The sequence below is a fragment of the Lissotriton vulgaris genome, chromosome 6 (genome assembly GCF_964263255.1).
Source record: "Lissotriton vulgaris chromosome 6, aLisVul1.2, whole genome shotgun sequence".
In the NCBI taxonomy this organism is placed as follows: Eukaryota; Metazoa; Chordata; class Amphibia; order Caudata; family Salamandridae; genus Lissotriton; species Lissotriton vulgaris.
This window is the reverse complement of record NC_141694.1, coordinates 1,329,334,117-1,329,357,567: the sequence shown is the minus strand read 5'-3', so window position 1 is coordinate 1,329,357,567 and position 23,451 is coordinate 1,329,334,117. Positions and strand designations below refer to the sequence as shown.

At 44.5% G+C, this 23,451-nt stretch overlaps 1 protein-coding gene across 2 annotated transcripts in view; it reads right to left on the bottom strand.

The window, feature by feature from the left end:
* The window catches only part of TAB2 (TGF-beta activated kinase 1 (MAP3K7) binding protein 2), a 269,185-nt gene that overhangs the window by 42,427 nt on the left and 203,307 nt on the right, over positions 1-23,451 (bottom strand). For both annotated transcript variants that reach the window (XM_086927464.1, XM_086927465.1), the window contains 2 exons: positions 5,679-5,839; positions 5,461-5,554 (listed from right to left, as the gene is read on the bottom strand). In XM_086927464.1, the coding sequence (XP_086783590.1) occupies positions 5,461-5,554; positions 5,679-5,839 (255 nt within the window). The remainder of the gene's footprint in view (positions 1-5,460; positions 5,555-5,678; positions 5,840-23,451) is intronic.

The following is a 23,451-nucleotide window of genomic DNA, read 5'->3' as shown; positions in this document are numbered from 1 at the left end:
ACAATAGGGGGGGCTCACTGCTGGAGCAGAAATACCTTTTGAGCAAGTTACTATGGGCCAACAAAGTCTGAAACAAATGACAACAGAAGCTCTGAAGTGAAAGGGCCATGATGCAAAATGTAATTCAGAAAAATGCCCAGTCACGTCCGTCTTGAATGGCAGCTCCAAAACCTCCACTGTCCTCTGCATCACCACTACAAAAGATGAGTTTTCTTCTACTGGGAGGGAGGACTAAGGGCAAATCCAGGGAGTATTCTGTGGAAACTATCAAGGCAAGGTACAGACCAGTTTTAGTGAAATGTGGGTGGAGCAAATTATCTGCCTTATCCCCATCAGGCTGGACTCGCTGAATGTCCTGTGTGGCATCAGAGTGTTCCAATACGCATTTGCAAAGACAATAAGGTCTCGCCTTTGGGACCTATTGGCTATTCCATTGCTTTTTAGTGATCCTGTGTATCATGGGTATTGAAGAATTTTAAAAAAAGCCTGTCATTTTGTAGGCACACACAACATGAGCGTCCAATATGGGATGCAGTTTTTTTTTGCTCTTTCACCAATCCGTGCTGGATTTATAAATTAAAAGAAAAAAAAGTGGGTACATTTATTTTTTTTGTAAGCAGGCATGGTGAAGCAACACAGGGGGCCTTAGGGGAGCAACTCTGAGGGCTGGGGGAAACGGGTGAGAGCCGAAACAATACTGGGAGGGATGCAACAGCAGCTGATGGGAGAAGCAACACAGCACATGGGAGGGCTAAGCATCTGAAGACGACAATTGGGGATAGCAAACTGGAGAGAGAGCAAGAGCAATGTGGAGGTAGGGAGAGAGGATGAGGTGCTGGTGAGAATGCTATGTGGGAGGGAAGCACAGAGGCAAGGGCATCACCAAGGAGGAGTGAGGACCAAGCACACTGCTGAGATACCTGCATGGAGCGTGGACGGGGTCAGCACACTAGGGAGACAGCTGGAGAAAACATACATTCTTGTGAAGTGCTTATGGCAAAAGAAAAAAGTAGTTCCCCGAAGATGAACAGTGGAAAGACACATGTGAATTGGTAAGTGAATTGTGATTGCTGCAAGGGAGGGGCAGACAAGATGAACATGTAAGCCATTGAATAAGAAGTAAGCAAATGAGGGAGAATAAAGCCAACTAATGGTAATCAATTGGACATCTATGTTCTTGTTAAGCCCACAATATGTCTTACGCAATAGTAGGCTTGACTTAAGAATAGCCTCTATCCTTCAAAGTGCTGGTGCCAAGCAGAGGAGCAGGTGTATCATCATCTTATAAACAGGGTTGCACTTCGGATAAGTGTGAACTATAACTGAAGATAGATCCAAATCATGAGACGTCTCAAGATGGACTGGGGCCCAATGGGTCACTGGGGCCAGAAGGAAAGACCAGGGAGCTGGTGAGAATTAAAACATTTGCTGCATGCCCTCTTTGTGGAAAGAAACTTTCTGCAGTGTCTGTGAGAGCCTGAGGAACTTGGGTAAAGTGTCTCCAGGATCAGCCCAATGAGGAAGGTGAAGCCAGACCCTGTTTTTGTTGTGGTTTTTAACATTGACTTCACAAACTCTCCCTAGAGTGGGAATGCCAAGAATTATTTGCTTTCTCCTATGCTTATACTTTGAATTGACACGCTACTTCTATTTATGTGATGAGAGAAATAGTGACCAGGACTAGCCTCTTAATCTAGATAGCGACTGTGTCTGCTACTTGCGCTTGGTGACAGAGCTTGGCTTCCAGCTCCCTGATGGCTTTAGAGTCAACAAGAAGCATTTGTCACAGGACTTAGAATCATGCCTGGGCCAAAGCACCAAAGGCAGACATTGTGTGAGTCCATAACAGACCACTAATTCTGGCATGCACATAATTTAAACAAAAAGGCATGAGTAAAAGTACTTAAGATGGTAGGAGAGATTCTATGCATCTGCAGTGCTTAATTTGTGATTAAAGAAAAAAATAATAAAATAAGTGCTAGGACTCTCGTCAGGGGCCCCCTACAGCTTGCACTTCCCATTGGCCTTGCTAGCTCTGCAAATGACAATACCAGAACCACTACAATCACAGTTCCACTACAAACACAGTTCTTCAAGTGTAACAATCAAGACTGTTCCAGGCCCCCAAAGGAATAAGAATAGCTATAGCTTAGGTGGCAGGTATTAGTAATTTTTTATGTATATTGAATTAGTAAACAACTGTTGCTGTGCTCATCTCTAAATCAGACAAACAATGCCACCATATGGTTATAAGTGCCTGTGTTGGCAATTAAGTGTCGAGTAATGGAAACCACTAGCTCAAATTAAGCACTGTATCTGCAAAGGCACAAAAAAATAGGAGCGATGTCAGTACGCATGAGCGATGCTTATAGGCGACTGTCATGTCAGAAGGGCGGAAGGAGTGTGATCGATCCACCTTCCAGTGTGCAATTGATTTTTCAAGAATTTTCATACCCAGTCAGGATCCTGAGAAGATTCACAAAGTGAAAAAACATGAGGGTCTAAGTAGACATCAGAACAGGTGGTTATTAATCCTACAGTTTGTGTGCACGAGAAAAGGTAACAATGTATAAACACATTCACCACCTTTTCTCAAACTGTTAGGTCATCAACCAGTTTTTCTCCGAAGTGATTACAGGAAAGGAGACATGGTGAAAAAATCATTACAGAACTTCATTTATCTGGTGGTGACATTTTAGTTTGTGAAGTAGGTGCTAACAGAGGAACCTTTACAACTCTCATTTTCAATTAAACATTTTATTTGTACTCACTCGTATGGCCAAATAAGAAACTACTAATTGTACGCCATTTCATGGTGTCACAGAACATAAAATCGTCGGACCACAACTGAGATTTCAACAAACCAAAATTACACTTTAAATATATGCAATAGCATTTATCAAATTGGATGAATGCCTCTTGAGAGGAAATATGGCAGCAGGATACATCATTCATATAGTTGCCAGATCCTAGATAATATACTTCTATTGCTTCCAAGAAATGCACCATACCAACACCCACCACAGATTACAATATAAAGTGCACCAGCCCTAATGTATGGAGCAAAACTCACGTGGCCTTTTTAAAAAAGTCTTTATAGTTTTGCTTAGGCTGACAAATGTCTCTGGATTTAGCTTGCTCCACAGAGCAATATAAAACACTTTTTTTTATACCGATAATCTTGCGAAGCCAGATATGGCTCTATAATACCCTTAAAAATGTATTTAAGTCCCAACCAGGACTTAATGGCACATTTTATCCCTTTGGATAATCTGGTCCGAACCACTTACAGTTCACCAACACTTTTATTCTATATGTTGCCCACAACCAAACTCTTTAACTGTTGTCCAACTATAAATGGTCAACCCTGACGCGGTTGTCCTTAATATGCCAATTATACCATTTAATGTGAGCACGAAGTGTACTCTTGTTCAGCTCACCAACATCTCTGTAAACTTTCAGAAACCAAACTGTGGCTGGCCTAGTCACTTACTATGACCTTTCTACAATTTATGCAGGAGTTTCCATGGTGCACCCATGAACACAGCATAGCAATAACCCCCTCCCCCCTCCCCCCCCCCGATGCCAATAATAGCTCCTGCTAAGGTAGCTCTTCTATTCAGTTGCAATCATACAAAACTCTGATGCTTCCCCTAACAAATGCTGCCCATTAAACAGAACAAAACTCATCAATGTGAAAGTAAAGTGAGACGTTAAACTTCTCAAACATTAGAATAGTAACAAACGCAGCTTAAAAGAAAAAACAATTGTGCGCCTATAAAACCAAACCAACAAACAAAATCCCTTTGATGCTGCCTGGCTTCGGAAAAGGCTGCACCAACTAATGAAACCTTTAGCTTTTTGGCTATCTCCCAACTCTCCCAGAAGAAGGTAATGTGTGCTTAACTGAGGGGATGCCCAAGGTTGGCTTCCTAACTCCTAAACTAACTTTTTGCTGTTATCAAACACCTTCGGGGAAGATCTCTGCATTCCCAAGGCTTTTCTCTTTAACTCTATGCATACACATTAAAAAATGGGAAAAATATATTAAATATTAAAAAGTACCCGAAAACATCTTCCACCACGCCTATGAACCAGACACAGCTTAGTTTTGGATGCCGCCTTCATCATATGCAACCCTCTGCTCGCCTGCCACGCTCTAGTGCTTTGAAGTGAGTTTCTGGTTCCTCAAATGGAACATAAACTGAGAAATTAAATATGGCTACTATTCTCTTAAGTATAGTCAACAAGGTGTCCACACCCTTATGAACTTTTCAGGATCAGCAACAACCTTTTACGGTTTCTCCTGCTTCACAAAAAATAGAGTGACCTGTTGCCCAAATCAAGTATTCAACCCTTTCTTGTCCCTCCCTCTTGGTGTGTGCTTAGACTCGACAGTCCCGCAGCTCTGTCAATATCTACACTGAAACGGTTTTAGGTGCACAGCAGCACGTGTGCATCCAGCAAACTAAAGAGGGTTCCCAACTCTATCTACATATTTTAACCATTCTCTCCTTCACTGAGGGATTCATGCCCTTAAATGTCTTCAAAGTGTATTTCCGCTAACGCACTCTAGTGAAGGCTCAATTATTCCAAAACTTGCTATCCTAGCCATCCTAGCTCTTTGTTACCAACTGGCTCTCCTAAGCCGCATTCTCAGGTTTTGCCCAGTGCCCAACCCGTAATGAATAATCATGATGTAAAACTTAAATGCCACCTTTCAGCTATTGCCTTATATAATTCTAGATCTCAAACACCAAGATTAAACTAGTAAAAAAAAAAAAAAGTCTGCTGTTCCAAAAATAACATTTTACAGTCCACATTACTACTGCATTGCAGAATGATCATTTGCAAAAAACTCTATTTGTTGGTGTTTAACAAACCAAGCAATTAAGGATCACCGGGCACATGCAACATGTAATCTATGCCCCGATCAAGTTAAAGTGCATGGAAACCCAATATAAACAAAACTTCTGGAAGGGAGACAATCTAGTTTTTTTATGCAACTAACACGTTTTAAGATTAGCAACAAGAGGGCAACAAAGGACAGAACATTCGAACACCCGAATAGCTGTAATGTAATAACAGCAAAAACCAACCAATAAGATTAATTATTTTTGGACATTCTTAGGGAAGAATATGTGCTCCTGCAATGCAAAATAAACCAATATATCATTTGATTCCTACTTTGATGGATGGTGGATCAGGACTGGACCATCAAAGCTTTGAGTTTTATGTGGGTAAGAGAGATCACACTTAATTTTCTTCTAACCCATCGACACTAAATATCAATTTAACAACAATTTTATTTATCAACTTTTCAGTTACATTTGTGTAGTTATAGTGCTTACTGAAGGCTAAAACAATCATTTAATATGAATGCGCAAAAAACTGCAACAAGAGTGGACAGCATTAAGTCATTAAACAAGATGCATAATTGTTTGTATTTAAAGTGGATACCTCTTGCTTGGAAAAGATCAATTTCTTTGGTGAGACAGTCAATGTCAATTTGTAGCTGCCGGTTACAGCTCCTCAAATTTTGCATTTCTTCAAGCTGAAAAACATTAGTATATTAGTTCCTTTCTGTTTATAAAAAGGAACGAAAAGCATTGGAGGAGTGGTTACATAAATATATATATATATCTAATGGCATTATCAGAAAAAAAAGGTCAACTTACTGAAGGAATTTGGGAAGCGGAATTCGATCTTTTAAGGCGCCTTCGAGTAAGATTGTTCTCCATTTCATTAACCTCAGATTTCAATTTATCCAGCTTCATCTTTTGAATTTCAAGTTCTCTCTGCAGCCTCTCCATCCTGGCTTTCTGATGTACCAGCAAAGCTGCAATACACATCAGAGAAACAGCCAGTCACAAAAAAATTAAAGCAATCTTCATCAATTCATAAAATAAGGCTTACTCACTCTTGATCCAGATAGACACGATCTCTTTTGAGGATAAAAATAGATAATTTTACTTGCACTACATGTGGATGTAGGTTAAGAACAACTAGGTTAGCCGATCTCACTGTGCCTACATGTATTACATACCTTGGCCCGCATTACACATTGCAGTGCATTTTCCTCGTTTGCACCGGGCACACCATAAAAAAGGTGCGCTCTGTTAAAAAAAAAAAAAAAAAAAAAAAGGAGTGTGCGCCATATTATACTGAATGCGCTGCCCCTAGGGCTACCGTGAAGAGGAGCTGCCCTGTGTGCAGCGCATTCAAGTGAAATTCAGAACTGCTTTGAAGTAGCTGCTCCTTGTTTCACTGCAGGCGTCTACTCGCCTGCGCTTTTCAGAGGAGTGAGGGATTTCCTTGCAGGCAGGAGCAGTGAGTGACTGCACTCGCCTGCAAGGGGATTTCTAGGGGATCAGAGGTCTGCTGTCGGTGGTGCACTGACAGTGTGCCACCTTTTAGGTGGCTCACTGTCAGTGAGCCACCCGACAGCTTCTTTGCCTCTGCGTCTGCATCTGTAATACAGCGCAGAGGCAAAGAGATTCTCTTATTTGCATGGGTCCACACCCAGATGCAAATGAGGGAACGACCTTTGATGATGGTTAAGACGCTATATGTGCGCCAGCACTATCTGTATTACAGAAGGGGTCGCCCCAGTGTCTGCAGTCCCTTCTGTAATACCAAAATGCCCCTGGGTGAGCAAAGCGGCCACAAGCACCCGTTGCATTCCCGGGGCACTTTGAATATTACACCCTCAGGATGAAGAAAACGTCCATCACGTCATAAACACAATTTTATCTTACATTTCAGAAAAATATATGGCACTCGATCGTGTTTATTTCTCACCAAGTCCAAAAGGAAAAGTATTTGATATAAAAACAAAAAAGTACAAGCCGTGTTTCATGTAGAATGGTCTTAGCTGAGAAACCTATATTTTGTAAAAATAGAACTGAATAAAAGTCTAACCTGATTATATACACGTTTTAAGACAAACGTCATACATTAAAATTATAGTTGAAAGGCTAGAAAGAACAACATTATTAAGCACAAGAGGAGAATATTTATGCCAAGATATTAAAATGTATCCGGTGGCATGTGTCAACCGGAGCATAAAATAAACTGACATTTTAAAATTGGTCTTCACTCCAAGTGATTACAAATCAGAGAAAACCACCAATGAAAGACAGCTACAAAATATGAATTTTTAACCAACAGAAACAAGGGCACCTCAGCGTCTAGCACCTTGTCTACTAAAGGCAAAGTCCTCCAATCACACATTCACTATCAATAGCCCTCTACAACTGCAGCATTTCTCAACAAGCATTTGCAATGCAATAGGTCTCGCATTAGGAAAGTTTGAGCTATTGGCATTGTAAATGACAATTTTTTTTATGTGTTGGTTTTGAAAATGGATAAATTAATAGCATTGTTATTTACAATGCCAATAGCTTATACTTTCGCAAATGTGACACCTATTGCATTTGTAATGCAATATATGTATTGTTGAGAGTGGGAGAGCGTGACAGCGGGAGAGTCAGTGAGTGGGTGGGTGGGAGAGTCAGTGAGTGGGTGGGTGGAGTGGGTGGGTGGGAGAGTCAGTGAGTGGGTGGGTGGAAGAGTCAGTGAGTGGGTGGGAGAGTTAGTGAGTGGGTGGGAGAGTTATTGAGTGGGTGGGAGAGTCAGTGAGTGGGTGGGAGAGTCAGTGAGTGGGTGGGAGAGTCGGTGGGTGGGAGAGTGAGTGGGTGGGTGGGTGGGAGAGTGAGTGGGTGGGTGGGAGAGTGAGTGGGTGGGAGGGATAGTGAGTGGGAGGGAGAGTGAGTGTGAGGTAGAGTGAGTGGGAGGGAAAGTCAGTGAATGGGAGGGAGAGTCAGTGAATGGGAGGGAGAGTCAGTGCGTGGGTGGGAGAGTCAGTGCGTGGGTGGGAGTGTCAGTGCGTGGGTGGGAGAGTCAGTGAGCTGGTGAGAGAGTCAGTGAGCTGGTGAGAGAGTCAGTGAGCCGGTGGGAGAGTCAGTGAGCCGGTGGGAGAGTCAGTGAGTGGGTGGGAGAGTCAGTTCTTCATTTCCTCCGAGGTACTCCTCATCAGTGTCATCCGCAGATAAGCATCTCTGTGGCTCGGCTCTCAGCAGTGCCACATATAACTGCCCTGTAGGGCACGTGCCAGATAGGACCCTAGCGTGGTTGTTAGCCCCTTCAGAATTAGCACCCTCAGCTGCCTGTCAGCCAGCTAACAAGGAACACGAAACCTGGTTATTTTTGCTACTTTCAAAGTTTTGGCGCGCAGTGGGAGTTTGCTAATACGAGGGGACGTCCAGAGGTCCCGTCGCCTCTGGAGGGCAGCGAGAGGTTAAGGAGGAGTGAAATCCTTAATAAACCAAGAGTTGGTCCACCCTGGCGCTTATCCTGTCGGCCCAGCACTGTTTTCGAATGAAATGTATAAACCTCTGTTGCGCACTCTCTGCTGCACCGTGTCCTTTGGCAATATTAAAAGGTTTTTCTCAGCTACTGTAAAACAATAAGCTGATAATTGGGGCATTAGGACACGGTAGGAAGCACCCGCAGCTGCGCTCGAGACTGCTCTCGGAGTCAGCGCGTGCAGAGGGGCACATCTTCCTTCGCTGAGCTGGCCTACCGCTGCTATCTGGGGAACAAGAAGCCCCTCACCCTTCCAGAACCCTCTCAGGTGAGCCAGGGTCTCGAATGTGAATTTGTTTATCTCCGGGTCCCAGGGCTGACGCACGGAGCTGTTGACATTCTATGTTTGATGGTCTGGAGGGTCCAATGCACTGAAGGGGTTTGAGTCCTCACGGGAGGCCAGGATTAATAAATACACAGTCTGCATAGCTGCCAAGGTTTCAGATTGCTATGTGTGACATTTTCATAATTTCAGTGTAATTATGAGTGACATTTCAAGGACTATGAGTGACACTTTCTCACAAGCAAAACCAAGCAATGAAGACGAGGGAAAAATACAAATATCGCAAATTACACCCATTTGAGCAACAAAAAACTAAGAAATTCTTAAAACTCCTGCAAAGCACCAGAAATGGAAGGACAATGACTGAAGACGGACTGAGGGACTGCAGTTCTCAGTGACAGAGGGAAGGCAGGCACTGCAGCTGCTGAGATTGTCTCATTGATTGGATCCTTCATAACCGCACACTAGCCTAAAAAACAAATCTTACAGCATAGCGAGTGCAACAAGGAGATATACTGTCACTCATTCTCACAGCAGCTGGGTCATGTCATTACCTTGACAGGCTGCTTCACTTCTCTCGGAGGGACACGAGGCCCTGCAGCCCCAACCCTGCTCTCACAACACACCTGGGAGGGCAAGGGACGGGTTCAGTGCCTGCAGGCCCGGTGCCAGTTGAGGGTGAAATACTCCGGGAGGAGGGACTGCTGAGGCTTGTGTTGGGACCTGGCCAGTGTTCTACCAGCACCACTGGTATTTATTTTGCTGTACAGGCTGGCACAACAATAAGCAAAATCATGAAAGCAGTATTTGTATACATTATCTGTACATACTTCAAACAATAAATATAAAGCACTTTTAAATGTGTGCTTGGGCTACTTTAACGAGACCTGGTTAATAATTGTAGGCAACAAAGGCAAAAAAGTGATGTTATAAATAAATGTATATGATTTTGTTTAAAATCATATTTCATATGATACACGGGACTTTCAGACTTTTAAAACAACAACTGGCCAGTATTTTGTTGGTGGACTGGCCAGTATTTTGTTGGTGGAAAGGAAACAACCGTAGCTGAAGCAAAAGCACTACAAGTACCAGACACAGGTTAGTTTATAGTGGTGTTGTACCATACGGAAACAGGGTGTGTGTGCTGGGGTTTTAGGAGACATCATAAGTAGCATGGTGTCATAAAATGAATCGTAATTCTTTGCTGCATGTTTTGTCTACATGTTATATGAAGGACTTGCAGCCCTACACTGTAGATTGTGTACCGGAACCAGTAGTAAAGAATCATGGTGCATCGAACGGTCCCAGAATGACACACTCGATCCCCTAACTCCGACGGAGGCCAGGAAACACTTGACGCTAGCACTAGCAGGAGTGTTGGGCGCGTGGAAAAACAAAACTTTAAGCAGGCGCCCACTGTTGTGTTTGCCTCGGAAGTCAACCACTGCATGAGTACAGTGAGAGGCGCAACTTGGCAGAAGATGTGAAAAGGCAAAGCGCAGTCCCCCTGGATACACACGAGGCACTGACTGTCTATTTAAAGATAACAGTGTTGACGAGCAAGGCACGGGTTCAGGCAGTTTGTGCGATGGATGTAAATGACCTACACAGGGACCGGGCACAGAAGTTAGTTCTGCAGGCATCAGCCACGTGACAGAGAGTTGAGACAATCGTGGGGTCTCAGCTGCTAATGCAGCCAGCTGAGCCCAGCACCAAAACCGTGGCAAGAGCCCGATGAAGGCTCGAGACACTGTAAGCAGCCTTCTACCAGGTAGACGCCCGGGCTGCTAAAATTATTAAGTGGTGTTATAATCGTGGTTAACTCAACAATGGTATTTATGTCTGTCAGTCTGAGTCAATATTTTTATTGTAGTCACTGTGCACTGCACCGCGGCCAGCTAAGTACGAGCGGCATCAGCACGACGATATCACAAAAAAGAAGCAGACTGCGGCAATTAAGTGTACCATGAGTTCAAATCAGAGGGACTGAAGAGGAAGTGCAGGAATCTGCTCCAGTGACTATAGACTCCTACGAGCTTTGAATTAGACAATCACACATCAGCTCAAGTCCTAATTCCCTTCTCTTTGCTCCTCTTCACGCATCCTTCTCAGGGCAGATTTTAAATCAGCTCTGCTCCGTGTAAACCGGAAGTCAGGCACTTTTGGCCGAGACGGGGGCGGGGCCTGCAATCCAGCAGGAAGTTCCGCCCGCCGCCGCCGAGGAAGCAGTGAAGCCGGCCGACTCCGACCAGCGCTGCAGAGGAGACACGGAACACGCCGAAAGAGCCCGGTGAGTGGGAGGGGAGGGGAGGGGAGGGGGGGGGCCAGGGCTAATGTGAAGGCCTGTGTGTATGCGTGTGTGCGTGTGTGTGTGTGTGCGCATGCGTGACTGTGTGTGATTGAGAGAATGCGAGGCAGGGGATAGTGTGCCTGCGTGTGCATGCGCGCGCCTGTGTGTGTGTGTGTGCGTGCATGCAGAGGGGTGGGGGCTGCCTGTCTCTGTGTGTGAGCGAGGGCTTGCGCCTGTGTGTGTGCGTGCGTGCATGCAGAGGGGTGGGGGCTGCCTGTGTCTGTGTGAGAGCCAGGGCTTGCACCGCGCATGCGCAGGTATCAGACGCGCGCTCCCGCGAGGAAAAACGCTCGTAACAGATTGGTGTCCTCATTCCCAACTCATTCCCCATACGGGCGGCAAAAGGTCTGAAGCAGACACTCTCAATGCTCACGCATTGAGAGTAAGGTCTGCTCGACCTAAAAACAGGAACGTACTGCTTTTATCTTGCCCAAAGGTGGGAAGAGAAACAAACAGCTGTCCATCCTTAGCCTTCCTTTATCTGTTGTTCATTTGAAGACCACTGTCAGCAGTCACAAATTGAAAAATAGTTGTCAGTAACTGAACTTTTACACAGCGCTTCTTCAGATACCATTCCACTTATTTTATTCCTCCATCCTACTCCAACACTGCTTCTGGTCACCGATGTATCCAAAAACATGTAGCGCCCGGTCTGATTATGTCACTTAATCTGCAGAATCCATGACTGCTATTTTGGATGCATTTTGCTGCTTTCCCAAATTCTTCCCTATCTTTCTATAGCTACAACACATATTCCAAAAATGCCAATTTTAGTACAACGATACAGTCGGGTGAAACAGAGCGTCTCATTTACTTAAGGATTGCGACGAGTTCCCATTACATTAGAGGTATGTGTATACTGAGACACTAAGTTGGGAGGGCTTTCTACAAAACAGTACGACTTACCACCTTTTTTTTATATGAAAACCTCAGTTGCATGATAACACAACCTAAGCATAACCACATGCCTGCTCGAGTGCACACATAGATGAAAGAACCTTGATGGACCAGACACCAAGAAGGGATTGCGCGTTTCTACAGCAAGGAAAAGTGGGCAAATGAGAGTGAAGCAGGACATTTGCTGCTCAAAATAGGTCAATTATTTTCCATTTTCCAACCTACCATTCTCAAGTTCAAAAGGGTACTTTAACAGACGGCTGCTTCAACGCCAATTACAGTCTTGATAACGCTTTTCAACATATATTACCCCAATCTAACATCTGTATATTTCCTACGCAAATCCATGGCCATCCTATGAATGAATGAATGAATGAATGAATGAATAGAATGAATGAATGAGATGATTTTATAAAGCGTGCATTAGCGCTGAGCAGATTCAGTCCGGAAAGAACGAGGGGGTCATGGTTTATGGGGTGTGGGGGTGTGGGGGGGAGGAGAGACCAGATGGCCTCCTTGACTTAATGTGGAAACAGCCAGGTCTTCAGCTGTTTCCTAAACACCTGCAGCGCCAGCTGTGAGCGGAGAGCCATCGGGAGAGAGTTCCATAGTTTTCCTCCCTGATAGGCTAGCGTTCTGCCACCCCAGTTGGCTCATTTGATTCTAGGGACCGTAAGCATAAATGCGGAGCTGGATCTAAGGCTCCTGCTTGGGCACGTACCAGGAGAACCGCTCTTGAAAATAGGAAGGGCCTGTCTTATAAAGCGCAATGTGCATAAGGCACAGTGTCTTGAAAGACATCTCCCCACAGGCAGCCAGTGCAGATCATGCAGTGAATGGGATATAGGTTTGAATTTAGGAATTTTCAGAAGTGTCCTTGCTACAGCATTCTGAAGAGACAGCAGTTTTCTTAGCAGATATTTAGAAGCCCCTAGATAAAGGGAGTTACAATAGTCCATTTTGGATGTGATGAGGGCCATCATCACCGTTTTTTGCAGGTCGAAGGGAAAGGGAGGACTTTTTGGAGTATACACAGCATGAAAAAGCCTCCCGACATTACTGAATTCATTTGAGCAGAAAAACAGTTTTGTGTCAAATAAAACTCCCAGGTTTTTAGATTTCTGCACCGACTTTGGAAGGTTGCCCAACTCTGCCGGCCACCAGGACGCATTCCAGGAGGTCTCTCTCCCAAAGAGTAATACCTCCGTTTTGTCAGTTTAATTTAAGGCAGTTGGTCCATATCCAACTCGCCACTGCTGTCATACAGCTGCAAAAATTTTCAGCATCTTTCTCAACACGAGATGAGATGGATACCACTATCTGTGTATCGTCTGCATATGACAGTACAGTCAGATCAAAACTGAGGATCAGGTGTACCAGGCGAGTCACAAACATTAAAAAGAGTGGGACTAAGTGCCGAACTCAGCGTTACTCCGCAGGGGAGCGAGAAAGGATGTAATTTTGCGTTTCCCATCTCCACCCACTGAGTTCTATCAGCCGAAAGGAGCTCCGCAGCGCTAGTGCAGATTTCCTGAAACCCAAAGCAGATAGACGCGTTTTGAGTAAGGCATGGTGGATCGTATCAAAGGCGGCAGAGAGATCCAGGAGGATTAGGGCTGCTCTGCTGCCTTTGTCCACTCTTATTCTTACCTCCTCTGCTGCAGCCACCAGAGCTGATTCTGTGCAGTGGTTAGCTATGAACCCATATTGGGCCGCATCTAACAGCTGATGCGTGTCCAGAAATGCTAGAATTTCTTCGTTCATAGCATTTTCTGGCAGTTTGGCCGGGAAGGGAAGTCGAGAGATAGGGGAGTAGGTTTCTACAAGTTATGGGTCCAGGGAGGGTTTCTTCACCAAGGGAAGAATAGAGGCTTTTTTCCAACAACTTGGGTAGTGCCCGGAGCTAAGCACCTCATTCAGTAGGGCCTTAAGTGGTCCAACCACTGTGCTGCCACTTTGTTGAAAATTAAGGGGGGGACAAGGGTCCGAGGGGGGCAACAGATTTAATGGAGCTCATAAGGCTGATAATTCTCTCCTGTGAGAGAGGGGAGAACTCCGCAAAATACAAAGGAGTACCTTCCACTAAGGATGTCACTAAGGTGATATCCTCAGTCAGATGAGGGGAGAGATCAGAACTACATGAGTTTAAGGAGAACGCTTGAAAGATAGTGTTGACCTTATGTTGAAAGAACTCCGCCAGTTTGTTGTAGAAAGGTACATCTGGTACAAAAACGTTGCTACTGTTCAAAATGGTCAAAAACCTGTCCAACTGGAAGAGTTCCCTGGTGGAGTTTGCCGCGAGCCTGATCTTTTCAGATAAGTATTTAATCTCTTCTGTTTTTGTATTTGGCTCTTTCTTCCAACCCATAGTCTCTCCTCCAAGTACGCTCCTGCAGCCTGCACTTAAGCTGTTCTGCTTTTAGTGCTGGTGAGAACCAAGGAGCCGAAGGATTTTTCCCATGGCTCCTTAGCATTTTTTTCGGGTACCACTTTAGAACAAGCCGCATCAAGCCAGCGTGTGAAGCTAACAGTGGCGCAGTCTAAATTGCTCTCAGGCAAAGGAGCTGATTGAGATAAGGCCTGACACAATGCTGCCACTTTAATATGCTTCCAGGGCCTGTATTTGATTGTTCTGTTAACGCTGGTGCCATCTATTTTTTTGCCTGCAGTTGTGACTGAGAAGAAGATGGCCTGGTGATCTGACCATAGGAGTGGCAGAAGCTTGTCAATAACTAGGTCTGCATTATTGAAGACTCCATCTAGCGTATGGCCTGCCATGTGAGTGGGAGCATCTATTAGTTGATGTAAATTGAAGCTGTTCAGCATGTCGACCAGTTGCCTTGAGTTCTTGTTAGAGGGCAGCTCAAGGCGATAGTTGAAATCCCCTACCAGTGTAAAGCTGGCATGAGCCGCAAGGATTACATAAACAACTGGATTTTATCAGTGAAACTTCTACCTGGGCCTGGGGGTCGGTACACTAGCATTCAATGAAACGTGTAGGATTTGTTTAGCTTGATCCCAAATATAAGTGCTTCGCAGTCAAGCTGGAACATTGGGGTAAAACTCGCCTCAAGCGTGTTGCGATATACAATGGTCAGCCCTCCTCCTCTCTGACCCATTCTGTCCAGCCTTTGGATGTTTAAGCCCTCTGGAATTGCAATCTTGATATCTGGGCCCGACCCCTCATTGGCCGAGGTCTCCATAATAAAACGAATAACAGTGTTGTACTGACTCATGAATTCTGCAAATTCCATTTTATTAGGTCTCGCCTGAGTCAGCGCTGCACGGAGACCCATTTTGTAAGAGGGTTTTCGCAGGGCTACCACAGGCTTTTGGTGGCCTCAAGCTTGCATGCGCGTGCAGCCGCCATCTGTCTTTCCTCCTGTCACTGTCTGGACCTCGATCAGTTTTACTTTCGAGTTCTACTTGTCTGGACCTCGATCAGTTTTACTTTCGAGTTCTACTTTCGCAGGCGCACACACAACTGCCTTTCACGACCGCACGTCACAAACATTACCGGCTTGTTTCATTCTGTACTTCAACCCATAATTGTTGTTGCCACTAAACGCTCTAATTGAAATGAGGTAATATTTCCCTAACTAGCAGCAATCCGCGCATCTACCTCGGAATGATGACAAGCAGATTTGATATTGTCTTTTGAACTTGTCGGACAAGAGCTTTCAATTTCACAGGCCTCTTAAATACTTGGCGGCTCCGCTGATTTTGCTTGATTTAGCCAGACTTATTTGACAAGAAACCTGTCCCAGAGACTGATGGACCGAGATTAATTCCGGTTCGCTGCAGGCTGCTGCAAAGTCTCAGCAGTCCTTCAGGATGCAAATATCAAAATAAAAGCTGAAAGAACATTATTATTTAGGAAGCCCTTCTATACGGCAGAGCTATTCTTCGATCGAACAGTTTTCAGTAGTTTCTGAGACAGCAGTGGTATCGCTATGGTAACAACATTAAGGAAGTTAGCAGCAGGATTCTATCGATGAGACGCCCCTCATAGATGACACCGTCGAGATTTCGTTGCACAACTCTGTGACGACACAGCTGAGCTATCTCTCACGTTACATAGGATTCAGTAGGGCGTCAGACCTCCGAGACGCCACGCGCTCTCAGTAACCATTAAGACAGCACAGTAATCCACAAGTAATTACCTACTGACAATGTCAGCCTATATTACAGAGAAGGGTAAACCCAATGAGTGTCGCTGGGACCTGGGTGTATATCAGTACAAAAGGGAAGGGGTCTCAGTACACATTTAACAACAATGCAAAGTGGTAAGTACAAGAATCAAAACAATCAAAAAAATATCTAAAGAAACTATTAGAAAGGGTGCACCATTATTTAATCACACTGCACCGCATAACAATGTATTGCAAACAAAAATGCAAAGATTCATCATAAAAACATTATTAGTGCCCCAAAGGCTGAGGGAGGAAGTGTCAGTGAAAGATAAGTGCAAGGTTTTAGAAGGGATAGAGTGAAGGTCATGTGACATTTATCAAAAACAATTCTAAGTCATGGCTTCAGCAGCGAGCCAGAGTACATTGAAAGTTCATAAATTATGAAAAAGCCATGCTTCTAGAATTCTGTACACATTTATCTGTTTGGGATAGAAACTGGCAGTTGGACAGGTTGTCGACGTTTCGACCCCACAATGTTATAGGTATTAATTGGCCCTTACGGGGATAACAATTTCAGCATGTAGTATTGGCTTGAGTTTGTCAATGCTTATTGATTTTGATAAACCAGAGTTAACTGCCACTACTGCGGACAGCGCGCTCTCTTGCCTTTCTCGGACTGTTTTGCTCTCCTCTCTCCCCTCTTTTCCTCATTCTCTCTGATCTCATCCATTGACACTCATTCTCTACCTCTCAATCGGTTTTTTCTACCCCCTCCCTTCTGCCCTCTATCTTCCATCAGTTCTCATGTTCATACCACTTTTCTTTTGTTTCTTACTTCATCACACCTCTCCCTCCTCCTTTGCTTGCCTCGTCCATCCTAGCTGGCCCTACCCGCTCATTTCTCGCTCATCTCCTTTTCTCCCCGATTCTCTTTGGTTTCTGGGCGCTGTATTTTCCTTTCTTCTCCAATTACTGTATGCTGTGTGAATGTGTTGGTGTTTGCGTGTCCCGGTGCGCATTTCTCCATGCACTGGTCCTTTTGTATTTTCTTTACTCTGTGTTCATTTGTCCCTAGGTGTTACTGAGTGCATCCTCCTGTGCAACTGTTACTGCGTGTGTTCTTGTCCCTGTGTCCCTAATCCCTGCTCCCGGGAATTGCAAGTGCCAGTGCATCTAGGGACCTTGGAACGAGACTACTAGACTGGAACATTAGAGACCTCTGGTACAATGCACATCCTATAAATAGGGAGCACTCATTTTACTCACCCATGTAAACACTTCACATCCATCCAAATAATGTATCGCATCTGCTCATATGGCACGTCAGACTCTGTTAGTTAAGTACCTTTGTTGGGTACAGACTGATGACGCCTCACACCTGTACAAACTAAACTGAGATAGACCCCAAACATTCATTCCATCTTGGGGATTACAACTGCACACCAATCTGACCCACCATTTAGGTCCTTAATTAAAAGTATTACATTAACCTTATAAGGAATAGTAAGTAGCAACCTCAGGACGGTATGGGAGGCCTTCAAGACTGTCATACGAGGACATCTGCCATACTCTCAGCAAAAGCAGAGGCAACCCCTGGAACATATGACTCCACGATTAATTCTATATAACGTACAAGAAACTCCTTATCCAATTGTTCCTGGAACTCTGATGTATCCATGCAATAGGGAGCCCAAAACAAGAGCTCATTGGAAACTGTAAAAGTAGTGCACCCACCTGAGACACATCCCCTTGATGCGTAAGTCTCATGTGTCCAATCAGTATTTAATACAAACACAATTTTGGGTAAAATGTTGGTCTTTTTCCCCTAATAAGAGTACTACCAACAGTGATTGGTCCAGAGCAATCAGACTTTGTGCCAGGAAGCAGCACATCCAATAACCAGAGATGATTCTTTCAAGTAATGGTTGCGCTGAGGGGAAAAAGACAGCCTAATCATCGTAGCAGTAATATATATGGCAAAAACATTCACTACAGCTGATAAGATTTTATTTACACCACCCTGAAACTTTGGTACTTGGGTGAACACTTTTTGCGATAGCTCCGCCTTCTATTCACCTTACATGTTCTCAAGGTAAAGGTTAAATGCCTTATTTCAGAAGCGCAAAAGTCCACAGAGGCACTCGTTACAGTGCCCCTTATGACTACTAATATTTGGAATTGCACTGCAGCCTCTAGTGGGCTGAGATGGAAGAGATGAGAACTGCGAATGGATAACTGCATATCGGGTAACTCATAAAATATCCATAAAGAAACATCAAGTACTTTTGTGTATTTCAGAACCAAAGGCAGAGATAAAAGGGATCATTCATATCTGTAAATGGGTGTCAGGACTCGATATGAGTATATCTAAGATGAGCCTTTTCTTTCTAGTAGACATGACAGACCACAATGTGGTAGGTTGTGAAAAAAGGGGATTTGAAAGTACACCTTCTAGCACCCATGGTTTAGAACATAGACACCCCCCAAAACAAACTACATTGAAGGCCTATATACCACTGACATGCCTTAACCCACCAAGACTACACTGCTTTAACCCTAACACCTTACTTTGTACCACAGATGCTCCATAGAAGACACGACTTTTTTTTAGGTCTAGCCTATCAGACAGCTTTTAGCCTCTGGATATTGCAAACAAAAAAAAACCACAAAGCTGGCTTACAAACCTGCCAACTGCTTTGTGTTGGCTGACTGTCACTCGTTTGCTTGGATCCAAAGGCTGGTCATTAGGCTTGAAGGGACCATACTGACCTGCTATAGGTTGACCACTTGGGGGGGGAGGGGGGAAGGGGAGGGGGCTCGGGGGGCTCAGGGTGCGTGGTTGAAGCAAGTGTTGTCTCATGAAGTCAAAGAACCCAACTCAGCCTCCCTGATGGGCCGCCCTCTTCTCCCTTCTCTGCGCCAAAAACATCTTGATCATCTTCCTCCCCAAAAATATCTGAAGTTTTGGAGGACGCCTACTAGTGCATCTAGTTACAAGCCCAGTGCCTTCTCCCTTCGATACTTTAGGGTTTTTTAGGTCTCGCCTAGCATTTCAGGGAGCATGCGCTGTCGCTCGGCGAGACATATTGTTAATGAGGAGATTACAGAAGGGGGACTTGAAGCCCAGCCCCTCTTTTTCATTTGCTGGCGTCACCATTTATGCTAAACGGTGGGCTGCCATTGGAAAGGAGTTTTTTTTGTTGCCGGCCTTGCCCCTTTTCATCCAGCCCATCTATACAGGATCGTCTACTCTGCTGCTGTCGCAAAGCTATTTTTTATCTTTAGGGGGGGCGGGGGCATCTGTTTATAAGTATCAGGTTACTTGTCGTTTCCAATCAGAGTCTGCGCACACAGGGACCCTCTGTTTAATTTTTTTAATTCGCGCCATGGCGACAGCAAGAGGCAGGGCTGCAGGCAGGCACAACAGCATGGGAGCAGGGTTCTACATCTTGCCACAGAGACTATCCAATGACATTGACGAGCAGTTTACTCCCGTTGGGGGGCCGCCCAAAGCGAGAGAGCTGTTATAATAGAACACTTCCCTACCAAAGACTCTGGGCTCTTCTTGGCTCAGAGGCTGTACACAGAGGGCAATTACGCCTCCCTCATTGCAGTGACCAGAGACAATAATATTCTAAGCACTGCCGCCTTAGAGGAGCTGCTGAGGCTGGACCAGATGGTGGGAGTTCTGCGTTCCACCAGCAGGAACCTGACTTTCAAGCAACTCTGTGCCAGCAGCGGGGGTTCCTGCGTGCCCCCCAACCCGCTGCTGCACGAGGTGAAGGACAACCCCTGCTGTCATCGAAAGCCTCAACATCACTTACTTGTTGTAAACCAACTTTACAACAACGCGGGTCACAACACAAGCACGCGCAGGTACGATATTTGCGTTTTTATATTCTGTTACAGTACCAGTACAGTCTTAAATCAGATTTCTTAAATCCTAGCTAAGTTGTCAATGAGACATTTGTTATTCACACCACTGTCGCTCTGAACGACACAGAGAACTAATTTCATGCAGCGCTTTAAACCGCACATCTGCAGTTTCAAGGCGTTGTATAACAGGCTATACCATTAACTACTCTAATGGTACTGCGCCCAAATGGTGGACTCCTCTTGATTTCTTTAAAAAAAGCATCGCATTTCTGAGCGTGACTGAAAACGTTGATCTTCAAATGTGTCACTATATATAAATTTACTATTATAAAAGCTTCCATTTTCTAGAGTGTCTTATCTTCCTTTTCATAGAGCTTAAGACCACAGTTTATCTTTTCTGGGCGCTGTTGACCAGGCAGTCGGGGTACAGAGAAACTGTCAGTCATGGTTAGCGGGTGCAGGGGGCAAAGCGGTCTGTGACTTGTAGGTGAAGGGGCCCTTGCGATCTTAACTTGTGGGTGCAGGGTCCCAAGCATTCGTGACTTGTGTCTAAAAGAGTCTTTGCAATCGTGACTTCTGAGTAAAAGGTGCCCTGGCAGTCTTGTGGGTGCAGGTGCCATGGTAGTCTTGACCTGTGGGTGCAGCGCCCCAGGCAGTCGTAACTTTTGGGTGCAGGGCACAGGCAGTAGTGACTTGTGGGTGCATGGGCCCAGGCAGTCGTGACTTGTAGGTAAAGGGGTCCTTGCAATCGTGACTTGTGGGTAAAAGGGGCCCTGGTAGTCTTGTGGGTGCAGGTGCCCTGGTAGTCTTGACCTGTGGATGCAGGGAACCTTGAGGTCACAAGTGTGCATGCAGCCTTGCTGGAATAAGTTATTGTAAGTGTTTGTTGGGTTTCACAAGTGTGCATGCAGCCTTGCTGGAATATGTTATTGTAAGTGTTTGTTGGGTTAGGTTTAAAGGACAATTGCAGCGGTTGTCAGGTGGGTACGTTTCTTAGTAATAGATGGTAAAAGTGAACAACCTCCACATAAGATAACAGAAGTTGGCACTGACAAATATGCTTGGAAGTCTACTTAAGTGATGGCGATGGTCAACGCCCCTAACATTTACAAGTTGGGTTTGCCCCCTCTGAGATTTCCTTTTTAAAAAAACTTTAATAAGCACGGCGCCGTCTTCACGGACACTGCGCTATGCAATGCAATAGGTGTTGCTTTTGGTATTGTAAATAACAATGCCTTTAAAATTTTTTTAAAGGCATTGCCATTTACAATTGCTCAAAATAATGTCATTGCGAGACCTACTGCATTGTAAATGCTTGTTTTAACAGAAGGTGAGCTTGAACTCACAAGAGGTATTGTCATGGTCGAGGGAAATACAAGTTTCAGGCGCTGGGATGGCCAGACCAAAGATATTAGTAATTGCACTGGGGGCAATACTGGAATGGAGACTGTTCCATCACCCCCTTCCAGTCGGCATTCACTGCTTTTGAGGGCCAAAGAAGAGCGTAAGCCCCAGACAGGCACGTGGAAGCCCATATTATCCAGTGCCCTCAGAGGTACAGGAAAAGGAGTCATGACAAAGGTTGAGCGAGAAAATGCCTGGTTAACTACACAAGTCTAATCAAAAACTAAATATGTGGGTCAGAAAAAAGATGTTCAGGATACAACAAAATCTGAGTTCTACTGGCGAATGTTGAAACCCAGTGTTTGAAAAAGTCTAATGAGGATTCTGCGCCCATGTGCATTCCCTGTTAAAGGAGCAGTTGCAGCATATCTCATAACTTGAAACACTTCTTAGAAGAAAACAACTTGCAAATGTATGAGCCCAACACTAGATAGAAAGAGTATGCAGAGCACGTTTATTTGTAGCCACACATGCCACAAATATGAATTTCCAGATAATGAAACAGGATCATACTTTGGAGGGCTTTACACCTTTCAACAATAAAAAGAAGGCAAATAAACTATACCAGCTGAAAAGAAGTAGGACAGATATCGAATGGATAAACCACAAGCCTCTTCTAAACCCTCTCCCCCCTACCGTCCTTCCCCCCTCCCCCAAAAAACGAGAGGCAAGTGTGCTCTCTATCTTTTAGCTTCACCTGTCAACCACGAACTACTCGATTGTTTCAGATTAGGGCTCAAATGGGTTATTGATTCTCAGAGAAAAAACACTGCAGATCACTTGGGCCTTGATTACGAATGCCAATAATCTGGATTGAGGGGTTGTATCTGCCAAGAGAAAAAGTAAGTGAAGTTTTATATCTCAGAGAAGAGCAATATGGATCAGGTGAATTTAGCAGTGACAACAGCAGACACTGAATCCAAGATACAGGTGACTTAAAGGGGAGCAATGCTAAAACAGGATGGGATTTTCAGGTACAAAAGTAATGTAATGCTTCTGCTCACATATTTGCACTTGTTTCACTTGAAGAGATTAGTGATCATGATGCATTAAGGGACGAACCATAGGGAATTACAGGACTCACTGAAACCTTATCTGGCACCTGTTCATTCAAAAGCTCCACCTTGTCATACTCAAAGGAGGTAAGGCTACTCATTTGCTGGAACAATTTGACAGCTCTAATAAAAGAAATTCCAGTGATCTATGTTCCACGGAATTCCATCAACAGATTGTCAACGAATAATCAAAATAACTTACAGGGCCCAAGAGAATAGCAGGAACCCATGGTCACAAAGAGGTTTGTATCAAAAGTATTGTTAACACAATATATGTTCCTATTAAGACCAAGAAAACCAGATTATTCTCCTGTCAAAGTATAGCCAATCACTGTGCAAGATCTGCTTAATCAAATGATGAACATTATGCATCTAGAGACACATACTGTAGCAGAAAAACCAAGCCTGAAGATTAATTGCAAAAAGGGGTGCAGCCAATAGGTCAGTGTTAAAGAAGACAACTGAGCACCCTTTAGATGGTGACATAGTGGTTTTCTGTAAAGTCAGCCACCACACGAGACAGGTCTCTGAACCCAGACATTGGGCTCTTTCTTTACATGTAGACATAGTGGTTCAGTCTCTCCTGTGTTAAGCACCTAAACATACACGGCAGCAATGAAGTAATTGAAAGAGCTAGCCAAAATATACAACTGCTACTATTAAGCTTTAAAAGGGGAGTAGTGGAACTACATTTTCAATACAGGAGTAAAGTATAAAGAGGAATGTCCCAAACTGAGTGCATTAGATCTCATGGTCCAGGATTGTCATGAACACAACAATCAGAAGGATAGACTTGTTTAATACACAGTTTGATAAACAGATACAAAACAAACAATCCAATACTAATTGTCAGCTGCCCTAATCCCTGACCAATAGCCGTGTCATGTAAGCCCATCTAGGATGTTGAACAAGTTACTTACCTACGGTAACTACTTCTATGGTAGAGACCATCTAGCCGCAGTTTCCTGACCTTAGAATCATCCCCAGGCGTCAGTCTCGATCCAAAACTTTTCGTGAGCATTACCCCTCCCGCGCTGGTAGGTGGCAATATTTGCCTCCATATGGAGTCGTCCTGGCCTGAAG